Source organism: Asterias rubens, chromosome 9, assembly GCF_902459465.1.
Source record: "Asterias rubens chromosome 9, eAstRub1.3, whole genome shotgun sequence".
Classification (NCBI taxonomy): Eukaryota; Metazoa; Echinodermata; class Asteroidea; order Forcipulatida; family Asteriidae; genus Asterias; species Asterias rubens.
The window spans coordinates 19,832,722-19,844,673 of record NC_047070.1 but is presented as its reverse complement, the minus strand read 5'-3'; the positions used below and the strand labels follow the sequence as shown (position 1 = coordinate 19,844,673).

The 11,952-nt window shown below is 37.4% G+C and overlaps 1 protein-coding gene across 1 annotated transcript in view; it reads left to right on the top strand.

The window, feature by feature from the left end:
• Nucleotides 1–11,653, top strand: part of LOC117294626 (prominin-1-A-like) — a 46,734-nt gene extending 35,081 nt beyond the window's left edge. The window contains exons 16-28 of the mRNA XM_033777122.1: nt 695–779; nt 1,735–1,881; nt 2,576–2,668; nt 3,292–3,375; nt 4,537–4,590; nt 5,310–5,390; nt 6,104–6,172; nt 6,826–6,915; nt 7,394–7,506; nt 8,004–8,027; nt 9,174–9,200; nt 10,105–10,158; nt 11,341–11,653. Coding sequence (XP_033633013.1) covers nt 695–779; nt 1,735–1,881; nt 2,576–2,668; nt 3,292–3,375; nt 4,537–4,590; nt 5,310–5,390; nt 6,104–6,172; nt 6,826–6,915; nt 7,394–7,506; nt 8,004–8,027; nt 9,174–9,200; nt 10,105–10,132 — 895 coding nt within the window. The 3' untranslated portion in view covers nt 10,133–10,158; nt 11,341–11,653. The remainder of the gene's footprint in view (nt 1–694; nt 780–1,734; nt 1,882–2,575; nt 2,669–3,291; nt 3,376–4,536; nt 4,591–5,309; nt 5,391–6,103; nt 6,173–6,825; nt 6,916–7,393; nt 7,507–8,003; nt 8,028–9,173; nt 9,201–10,104; nt 10,159–11,340) is intronic.
• The last annotated feature ends 299 nt before the right edge of the window (nt 11,654–11,952 follow it).

Sequence of the window (11,952 nt, the reverse complement as noted above, 5' to 3'; positions counted from 1 at the left end):
AACTTCAAAAGTAAAGTTGTTGTTGTTAAGAATATTACAATGAAACACTGAAACCAGGAAATATAAGTGAAGACAACACATGTTTTCATGAAATGCAACAGGTTTTTGGTTCTATTTCAAGAAATTATGATGTGTCTCACCGTAAATACGCTTGAATCTTGGCTTTAAGTTTGTGTTGTTGAAAAAAAAAAAAGACAAAAAACAGATAGTTACTGTTTGTAAAAATGTTACACAAATATTCAAACACAGTGTTGAATTTGATGGAAACAAAGCAAACAATCATGTGAGGTATTTCATTTAACTGAAAATTTGCAGAAAATATTACATTTGGTTAAAATGTCTGTTGACATGATTGAGTGTTTTACTTACATTTGGCCATCCATTAGGGTGGATTTCACAAAGAGGTCTTATCTCGAGTTAGGACGAGTTACTCTTCTTAAATGCTGCTCTTCTTAAATAAGGACTATATAGCCTTAAGTTGTCAATAACTCCTAAAGAGTCCTAGGACTAGTCCCAAGTAAGGACTATCTTTGTGAAATGGACTCCAAGCCAACCATCGCGGTTTGTTTATCAACAATGGAAAGATTTATACAGAATACTATCTAATATCTGGAGCTCAGGTGCCTGAAAGAGTAGCTGAATTGTAATGTGCGCTTACTTTTTATATAAGGTAAATGTTTGTAATTTCTTGTAGTGACTGTGAGAACGACAGAGCAGCATTTGAAGCTTTCAAACTGGACTCTTTCCTAAACGTCACCGGCCTCCTGGACTACCAACAGGTTTGTAAAAGTATATATAAAAGGGTTCTGGTGGTTAAGTTATCGGAGTGTGGGTTCAAATCCCGATCATGACACTTGTGTTTTCTTGAGCAAGATGCTTAACTATAATTGCTTCTCTTCACCCAGGGTTATAATTATGGGTACATGTGAGGGCAGAGATGGTTCTTGTGATTGGTTAAGCTAAGTGTGCTACATATTTGGCAGCGCAGGCTGTAAACGCCCAAGGGAGCTGATATGGTTAAAGGATTGAAATAAAACAGCCCAGTGACCAGTGAGCGCTATATAAGAAGCCACTATTATTATTATACCGAATACCCGATTAGAACTGTGGTTGAATCAGACTTTGACCAGCTTGTAATTTGCTTTTTATCTTGATTTCACCGATGTGTATTACACAATGTATACTTTCCTAAGTTCAGTGGATAAAAACATAGGCAAATCACTTGGATTAGTTTCGAGCCCGTAACCTTTGAATCAGGCATGCAACTCTTCCGCATTTCTGCGGAATTCCGCGTTTTGTTTTTTTGTAAACGTGAAAAAAAAAAAACGCCTAATATATGCCTGGCAACAACAGTGTACAACTACAATCATGTAAAATAAGCAACATTTTCTAGGGTACCATTGTGGGTATCATGTCCCGTGGCGTTTCAGCTGCCTTGCTCCGCCCTTGCATTGTGCCTTTGAAAATTGTCCTCTTTATTTTTCAACGGGCAGTTGCATGCCTGTTGAATTGCTAGAGCAGAAGTTTCCACTTTCATATCTTTTGAACCAAAGGTGATATTAACATGGGTTTTTTATAGTACGAGGATGAGGTTTTTATGTCACTAGGAAGCTTGTTGCAGTTGGCTGCACCAGAGTACCATGGAATCACTGTAAACCTTACGGGCGTCCAATATATAATATATCAATATATCAATTGACCATGATTGTACCATGATTGTGATATATTTTTCAGTTCTTGCCGAACATCAGCAATGATTTCAACGCGGTTGTTGGTGATCTGACGAGCATCAATATTTTGACTGCCGACACCCGGCAGATTTTGATCGACTTCAGAGACTCACCGGCTGACACCATCGACTGGACACTCTTCAAGGACGAGGTAAAAGAGATCGATAATTATCAGGGAGTTTGAAAGGGATGAGAAATTTCAGACGTTTAACTGAAATCAAACTTTTTTATGTCTGTTTGATGAAGAAATTTGGATGTTATTTTCCCCAGATATAAGAAACTTGTGCTCTTTGATCCACTTTTCTAGTGTCGAGGACAATGATCGTAGAAGCTCCTTGATATCTATAATTCCCAAAGTTATTGAAAGTGGAAATGCCATCAGATCAACATACCCACTAAAATTGGGGTCCTAGTTTTATCAGCAGTGGCTCTCACCCCAGGGCCAACGTCATAGAACTGCTTCCTTGATAATAACACGATTACCAATCAAATTTCCATTTGTTGCATATTGCTTGTTACTGGTATTTAGCTGTTGTTTGCTTAAAATCCTGAATTCTAAATATGAGGTCTCAAAATCAAATTCGTGGAAAATTACTTCTTTCTCGAAAATTACTCCACTTCAGAGGGAGCCATTTCTCACAATGTCTTATACTACCAACCTCTCCCCATTACTCGTTACCAAGAAAGGTTTTATGCTAATAAATTTTGTAATTTACCAATAGTGTCCACTGCCTTTAAGCACAAAAAAAACTAAACACAACGAACATATTATTCTTCCAGTATGTTGATTGGAGTGTTTTCGGAGGTTTATTTATTTATTTCCGTTTTCCTTCTTTTGCTTTCAGCTTGCTAAAGACCTGACCAATGATGTCAACGACCCCAATGATCTCTCTGTGGTGGCAGCCCTTCTTAGTACATTTGCAGGAACGCTGTCTGACGTAAGTCAACCCCCCCCCCTCCTCCCCACACCTCGATAGAATTGCACAGTCATTATCATGTCTCTTGTATACAGTAGCAACAGTCAGTAGTGTTTCCCATCATACCTGAAAGACTATTAAGCCCTTTTCACACGACAGCGATTTAGCAGGGGTCCCTTGCTATATTTTAGCATGGTTGTGAAACCTTAAAAAATTGCACTTTGTGTGAAAGAACAATATTTGTACTCTTCAAGGTGCCCAGTGAACTCTTCTCATTTTGTACTGTACAATGAATGTGGACAGTATAAAACTAATGTCCTTTCACAAGACGCCCATTCTGTAAAATTTTGAATCCATGCTACAAATAACCAAGGGACCCTTGGTAAATCGCTCTCATCTTAAAAGGGCTTTAAGGGTGATCCTCTTCTGTTCACAGTCCTACTCCCCAAAAAAGAATAATTAAGTATTTGATAAGTAATAGTTAAACAAACCAAAACCGGTTTATAGTTTTGGTGAGGGTTTGTAGTTGAGCCAAAAAAGTTTGCTGTTTTAGCCCAGTAAGCAAAGAAAGGGGCACCATGGCATACTATAAACTTCTATTTAGCCAAGTATTTTATCCCTGTTTTTTTTTTTTTTTTGGACAGGGTGATATAGCTACATTCCAAGGCTTTGCTGATGACCTTGATGGCATTCAGACCGACAATATTGCACCACTCCTGTCACAAAGGGTAAGATCTTCTCAATTTCAGGCTATCAATGATGTGATTATGGGGTGTCGTGGCCGAGCAGATAAGAGCACCGAATTCAAGCTCTGGTGATTCTGTTCAGCGGAGTGTGGGTTCGAATTCTGGTCGTGACACTTGTGTCCCTGAGCAAGACACTTCACTGTAATTGCTTTTCTTCACCCAGGCATGCCAGGGGTAAATGGGTACCTGTGAGGGCAGAGTTGGTTCTTGTGATGGATTAGCCTTGATTGCGCTACATATTTGGCGGCACAGGCTGTATACTCCCAAGGGAGCTGAGATGGTTTAAGGAATGATTTTAAGGCCCAGTGACCAGGGGTAATAATGTTGAAGCGCCGTGACTGTCACTGGGTGACGGATCTGAGCGCTATATAAGAAGCCGCTATTATTATTTCTTTGTTTTTAACGGAAAAACGTTTTTTAAACCTTCAATTTCTTTTTGGGGAGATAGCAATCGCCGCAAAAAGAAATTAATAAAGACAAAAAAACAAAAAATATTTTCTTTTTAAATAATATTTTATAACTTAGATCAACTTCATAAGAAAATTAAGATGGAATTATATGGAACACTCCGCAGGTTGCAGAGTAGGCTTTCAAAACTGAAGATACATGAATGTAAGCAGGCTTCGTACCTGCAAGCTTTCTTGCTCGCAATCATTCACGCTTTGCGCTCATACTGTGTTTGTTTTTAACAGCCTATCACATGCCTTGGTTATAAACCAAAGGTTAAACTATAGTAATGGTTTTTGATTGATTGATTGATTAAAATATAACTTGCTGAAGTGTTGTAGTTTTTTGAGAAATGCGTAAAATAATGTCACAAAAGTAATTTCGTCTCAAGAGAAAAATATATATTTTAGCATGTACAACAAGTTTACACGACTCTCCTGAAAACATTGCTCCGTGTTTTTCACTTTTTGCAAAAAAAAATGATATTACATACATCTTCATTCACAGTGAGTAGGGATTCATGTCATGGCCAAAAAATGATCTAAAAAAGATACCAAAACACTTAAAAGGCACATTTTTTCACGGAGCATCTTGTAGCAAGATTTTCGAAGGAGCTCATTTAACCAGGATGATGAGCTGCTGTTGTGATGATGAAAGTGGTTTTCATTTGTGTTTTTGTTTGTGCCTTTCATTCAGGATGTTCTATCGGGCGACATTGCTACACTGGAGAGTGCTACCTCCCCCATCGATGTGAGTACTTATCCAAGAGATTAAAAACCCTTTCAGCCCCAATGGCACTTAAGTTGCTGAAGACAACACACAAAATAGCGTGAACACAAAAGTCATTCGTAGTAAAGCTAAGGGATGTGATTTCTCTGTTTTTAACAGGAAATCTGGATTTTTTTGTAGTTATCCATAACTAAGATCAAATTCATAAGAAAAATTGGCCCAAACCATGTGGAACACCCCAGATTGCTGAGTAGGGCTTTCAAAACCAAAGATAAGTGTATGTAAGCAGGCTTCTGCTTGCAAGCTTTTACGCTTTGCGCTCATACTTTAGGTGTTGTTGTTTTTAGCCTATCACATCCCTGAAAGCTGTAGTTTTGTCCATGGTCACCCTCTATACCCAAGCTTACCATCATTCGAAAGAGTGAGATCAAATTTTTCTAATTATGGTAAATAATTTATTATTCAAACTGGAGTGGAAAGAACCGAAATGCAAAACATGTTCAGAGCGCCAAACGGTTGTGTGAAATTGTTTGGGTTTACAGAACACACTGAGGAATCCAGGACCAATAACTTTTACATTTAATGGCTGATTTCTATCATGTTTTAATTATATGAAAGGGAATTTAATGAATAATTTGTCACCTGCCAGGCTTTATTTGCTTGAGAGTTGCATATGATTTTATCCTGGCCAGTTTTGTTTGTGTAATTCTTGATTTTGGTATCTCTGTGTCCTCTTACAGATGCGTGTGAATGACACCATCGCTGCAGCTGACGTGGCTCAGAACTACCTGGACACTACTGCCACAAGTTTTGTCATATCGGTAAGTAGAACAAATGCAGTATCTAATACATGCATCTCAATAATGAGTTGTGGTTTGGCAAAGAACCAGTGGTGGAAAAAATGTATTTTTGCTTCAAGTTGGCTTGCTTTCATCTCTGTAGTCTTTGTTGAAGACGGCGCTATCATCAACGAACTGCTCTCACAACACAAACCACTCCAGGAGAAGTGGTTGGGAAACTTGGGATAAGGTCTTCTTCCAAGACTATCATCTTTGTGGAAACGGTTTCAAACCCAAACTTGTACCTGGAGCCTTGTATTTTGACTTGGTTTTTAGTCTATTACCTTTTATAATTTTGTTTTGCCCACCCATACCCAGATCTGTATTAAGCACTGTATACTAAGTTCTTTCCCGAGTCCTGTGAAATTTTCTTTTGCCTTGTCCTTCGGATGGCACATGAAGCCGTTGGTCCTGTGTGTTGTTCAGTAAATGTAAATGAACCGAGTTCCACTCATCGCTAAGAGAAGGGATTTTACTGCGGTCTTTCTTGCAGTGGCTGCTGAATGCTTTGCACTATCTTGAAACCATTACAACGTGTCACGTAAAGACAAGGGTCTCATGAATCAAAAACTTAAAAAAATCTGTCCACAAATAAATGACGATAAGTTCTTTGAGACGCCCATTTATTGAAGAGCTTTAAAAGAACTAGCTATTACTACTGTTTTTTTCCTGTATTTTTGTTTTTTTTCCCTTAGGAAATTAATAACTATGAGGACAGGATCTTGGGATACCCAGACCAGTTTGTCACCTACGCCCTGCTTCAGGTAATGTTAATCTTTCTTTCTTGATATCGTTACTTTACAGCCTGGTTTTTGTGCGCCTAACAATCAGTGTCTGGTGGTCCTGCTGTTGGTCTCAAGACCATATTTTTCAGATCTCGACGATGGGGGAGGTATTGTGGTCTCGGGCACATGTCTCGGTTAGTCTTGGTCCGAGACCTAGTTTGAAGACTTTTTGTTATTTCCAAAGTAAAAGCGGTACATAGTTGCAATCCTCATTGATTAAGGGCCGCCTCACTAGTCAAGTTTTATTGAACATTTGATTTACTGAGTGTTGACATTTTTTAATGAGGTCTCGCCCTCACTCTCAAGACCCTATTTTGCAGGTCTCGGACATTGGGAGGTCTCGGAATGTTGTGGTTTCTGTCTGTTTTATTGCGTCTTGAACACCCAGCTGAATACATGCTTATTACAAGTCTTTATTATTATTTGTTACTATTACTGCTGACTATACGGGGTACCTCTCTCAACCTAATTTTAGTTTTTGTGTTGGATGAAGTTTGACTGTGAAAAAAAAAGTTTCAACTAACTTTTGAAGAGGAAAATAAAATAAAAATTAAAACCTTCAAGAAGAAACTGTGAGTGAATTCACTGAATGAGATAAGCTAAATTAGCCTTTCATTTATTTTCAATTTCAGATCCAGACAGAGATAGGTAAATGTCGTCCTATTTATAACCTCTGGAGTTCCTCTATCAATATCTTCTGTAGAGGCTTCTTGGAGTCTGTGGTAAGTTTGGTCAGGGTGTTTAGTTGAGGAGAATGGACAAGTAAGTGTAGATTCCTGGACGAGTATATTGTAGTCAAGAATCTACACTTTGGAGTCTATTATCTGAATTAAACTTTTTCCAAATTCATGACCCAGTGTCATTTTGCGGAAGCTCTGAAGCGTGAGATGAAAGTTACAAAATTGGGGATCTTGAAATTCTTCGAAAGGAATCTAGGTTTTGCAGCCATGTTGATATTCTTCCTATTTTAGTCTGATTTCTGAATTTTTTGCTCTGGGAAAAATCAGAAAAACTGTGATTAGCAACCTAAAAAGTGTTTTTAAGCCTTCACCATGTGTACATGTAGGTCAGCCCTTGTTCGCAATCAGATGGTCCTACTTTTGTCCATGTACTAAATAAATATGCTGCCTTGTTTGGTGGTTGGTGGAGGGTCATATGAAAAAGGCTTTAATTCTTATTGTTTGCTGATTGTTGTTACAGAACGCCTTGTGGTTGATCATGGGATGGTGTATCTTCTTCTTGATACCAGCCACCATCTTTGGAGTCAAGTTGGCCAAGCACTACAGACGCATGGAGTATGACGACTCTGAAGGGTGAGTTAATACCACTTAAGATTTAAACATTGATTATGTAAGGCACTGGACACTAATGGTTATTACTCAAAATAATTGTTGGCATAAAAACTTACTTGGTAATGAGCAATAGAGAGTTGTTGATAGTTTAAAACATTGTGAGAAACTGCTCTCTCTGAAGTAATGTAGGTTTTGGGTCTTACTCAAATAATGAAAGACTTTAGCTGAAGCCTTTTACTATGCTTTTATTCGAGCTTTCAAAAGCTTCCCCCAACTCTATAGTCTAAGGAATTCAAATGTGTTCCTTCGAGAAAGACTCTGCTAGGGTCGAAACGTCAGGCCATTAACTATTTTTTAATTCAAATGTAAGCGTTACATTGTGACTAAATAAGTCATTGTACAAAACATTATTCAAATCTAACTCGCAAATGGCTTATTGACCCCTATTCTTTAAACTTCCGATTCTGCTTACCATTTTTTAATTTAATCGCTGTATTTTTATTTTCTGTCTTCAACAGGAGTGACATGGAAATGATGGTTCAGTAAGTATTGTCTTTTATACTTCAAAGCATCTTATAAGAATGTGTGCTCTTTTGCATCCTTGTACATTCTTAACATTTAAAGGAACATTACAGGATTTGTTAGAAAGAAACTTGTCGAAGATCACAAATTTACAAATTAAAAAAAAAAATTACACAGTCTAATGATGATGATAGTAGAAACATCCCTTGAAATATTTATATCTAAAATGTCATATTTAATGAGAAATAAATAAAACCAATATCCTGTTTGGAGTTTATCACTCAATTAGCGTTTTCTACTCTTTTTTTACATCGATTTTGCAAAATGTGTTATTATTTTTTTCACTATTTTCTCATGACCCGGATGGCAAATCAGTCTATGTATATGGTCGTTACATAATGTGCTTACACTGCCAGCAACTGTAATGTTCCTTTAAGAAGCCACTCTTTTCTGTACAAGCATCACAATATATATTTTTGTTTAAAAATGAAAACAGTAGTGTCACAAGGATCCGTTTTATGTCCTCTCCCTTTTGTTGGTCTGTTTTTGTTTCATTGTTTTTTTCTTTTATTTTTTTCTCATGTATTTTGTCGTCCTTGTTCATTATTGTTTGTTTAAATATAAATTTTGTTTTAGGCATTCCTTATAGACGATGTGACCTATGTTTACATTCAAACCGCCCTCTGTTGACAAAACACTATATACGTCATGTTTCGCCGGTCACTGAGTTGCGTAGTCATAGTAAGATTGCATACACTTTCTAGCTGGCTGCCAAAACACAAAGGTTTTGCCCGGCGGTATGCGCGCGAATCATGTTATGGTTTTCGTGTGAGGTCAGAGGTCACATCGTCTATAAGCTTCTGTTCCTGTGTAATGCCTACACTTATTAGTTTTATTCTATCAATTCTTTTGTTTTTTTCTATATTGTTTATTCATGGTGGAAATAAATGTTGAATTGAATTGAATTGAATTGAATTGAATTGAATCTTTAGCAACGAGTACTGGATTGATTTAGTTTTTTTTTTAAATGCCTTTGTCCTAGAGAGGGAGAAAAAACATTACGGGAAACATTGGATCAAAAATTTGAATTTAGATGATAAGCTTAATTTAGGACATTGTAAAAGACTTGTTAACAAATATATTGATTATGGTTTCTTACTCTACAGCAATGGTGGATCAACAAAGTTCCAAAAGTAAGTATATTCATAAATAACCCAGACAGTTTCTCTACTCCTATTGGTGGAGAGCGCGTCACGTGGGGGTGTTTAAACGGTTGATAATGACCAGTGTTTATAACCGGCTGGCTTCTGCGTGTCAGGCACACAAGATTATCACGCGGAAGCAATTCGTAGCTATTAGTAACAGTCGTAATGTATTTCTAAGCACGTGCGCGTAATCGCGCGTACACACAACCCATGCACAACAGACTGTTCACAAATGTTTTTTTTTTTGTTTTTTTTCAAACCTCGAATTGTCAACTGTCAAAGTGTCTGTAATTGTATTGTTTATAACGTTTTTTTAACAAAAGGGCATATATGAATGGGAATAAAAGAGTAGTGACTCAGTCTTTAACGTCCGTTTAAAACCTTGCAGGGTCGTTGCCGTGCGATAAAGGCCCTCGCCTTCGGTTCGGGCCTTAACACACGGATGACCCTGCCGGCTTTAAACGGCCGTGTAAGAACTTGTCCCTACCCTTTTAATCCCTTATTTATAAGTTGTTAGTTTAGAGGTCATTTTTCTTGCAAGCAACTTTTACAGTCGGGAGAAGAAAAACATCATCAAAAAACGTGTTCAGAATGCAGAATTCCAAGTTTCAAATAATAAGAGTACATTTGTTTTTGCCAGCTGGAATGAAACAAGCTTAGGTTGTCATTGCCGCTTGCCCTGGGTTGTCGTGCCGCTTCAAGGCTTTTTCAAACACAAAATTAACCTCTACCTTTGCAGGTACCCATTTATACCCCATGGTGAAAAGAAGCAATAATATTGAGAAGTTATTCAGAAAATGGGCCGTAATAAGAACTAGTTAGTATTATTATATTATATTATATTTTCAGATTCTGTTTTTTATTATTTGTATATGTTTTTCTTTGATTACAGCAATAAAGTGGGACCTGAATATGCTTAAGGAACAGACAGTCAAAGATGACTAAGGTGAGTTGAGATGTGTTAAGATTGTGAGATGTGTCAAAATGCCTGTAAAAATAAAGTGCGCATCTCAGTTAAATGCAATGTCTTTACTGAGCAGATAAGAACACCAGACTCAAGCTCTGGGTCCAATTTCATAGCTCTATGATTGCTTAATAATAAGCAGTTCTATCAAAATGTAGCTAAGGATAACATTATTACGCTTACCAGAATAAGGTTACAAACTACAATTGTGACTGGTATCCTGCTCATTTTCTGCTAAGCATACAATTGTTGAGAAATAAAATAGTCCTGAGCCCGCTAACCACACAACCAATCAGAGCATTGATTGACTTACACTGGATCCTCTGAACCCCTATAAATAAGCCCACTTCTCTCTTTCCTCTTTAGTTTCCTGACGATGACTAGAGCAAGCTAGTCCAAACAGTAGTACAGTGTATTACGATCCTATAAGCTTAAGTAGTAGTCCCAGGCTATTTTCTATACCATCTGTCCGGGTAATAGTTAAAAAGCAGGACAGTTCTTTTCAGAACTTTGAAGTCTCCCGGACACCCGAACATCTACTCCGCAGTTGTAGAATTAAGTAAGACAGTTCTCTAAGAACAAACTCTACCTGGCAAGTAGGTACACACATGGTGTTACCGCAAACCAAATATATATTGATACCTCACCAGTCACCATGCAATGCCTCAAATCATATATACAATACTTTCTTCTTTTTTAAGCAGCTTTATGATGGGCCCAACATTCTACACATTTTACACAAAATATAAAGAAAAGACATGTCACAGAATTCTCACAATGACTTAAAATCCATCCATGCTAAGCAAGTTTACAGCGGGTACAACCTGCAGCTCTGGCCGCAGCTACATTCGCGAATGGACACCAACCATCAGAAACCTAAAAAACAGTCCATGCGTGAATTGCTTTACAGATTCAAATGTTTTGTGGAGAAAAATTAGGCATATTTCTTTGAAGGGAGTTCTTTCTGAAAATAGTCTGACTTATCATCAACTATAGTGTTTCCACTAGGTAAGTTTTTATGGTCGTTAATATTTGGAGTAGTTACCAATCTTGGACCCTACCTTTAGCAAGTTTCATTTTGATGGAAACAATTGCATTCAGAAACAGTTTATGGCATGTACAAACCAAGCAAGCCAACGTGACAAGAGTTTGTTTGACCACCAGATCGAGCAGAGATGGACTTGATTTATACCGGAAAGAAACAATGGAATCATCTGCTGAAGTACACAGCGCTTAAAATATGGAGAAACGTCCTTTTCAAGTTGTTTGCATGGCAGAATTTTAAAGTTAAGTATTTTTACTCACCGAGTTAAAAAATGTTTAAAGCAGTATTTGGAATTTAATTTTTAGTTTTGAGGAATTGGAAAGTTGTGCCATACTACATTCCGTTATTAACAGTGAATTTTACTTGGGAGAGGGCGTTGCTTTTTAGTGGGGGTCCCAGGGACGATGTTTTATTGTTGGGGGGTTGTGTTGTGCAGGGGGGCGGGCACTGCAAAATTGGGAAGGGGGGTGGGGGCTATGCCACTGGGTATTAAACATAAAAACAATGTAAAGGCTTCTATTATTGCCATATTTTTAAAGTAATAAAAATAAAAAAATTATCTTTTGAGCAGTAGTTTTGGAATAGTTAGTAATTTTATTTAGTTATTCATACTATTTAAAAAAATTCAGTTTTCATAAGACTCTTAAACTAAAGCTGAAATGAACAATTGTGTCTTTTGAGTGGCCATTTTGGAATGTTTAGTCAATGTTTTTTTAGATCAGCTGTATCTG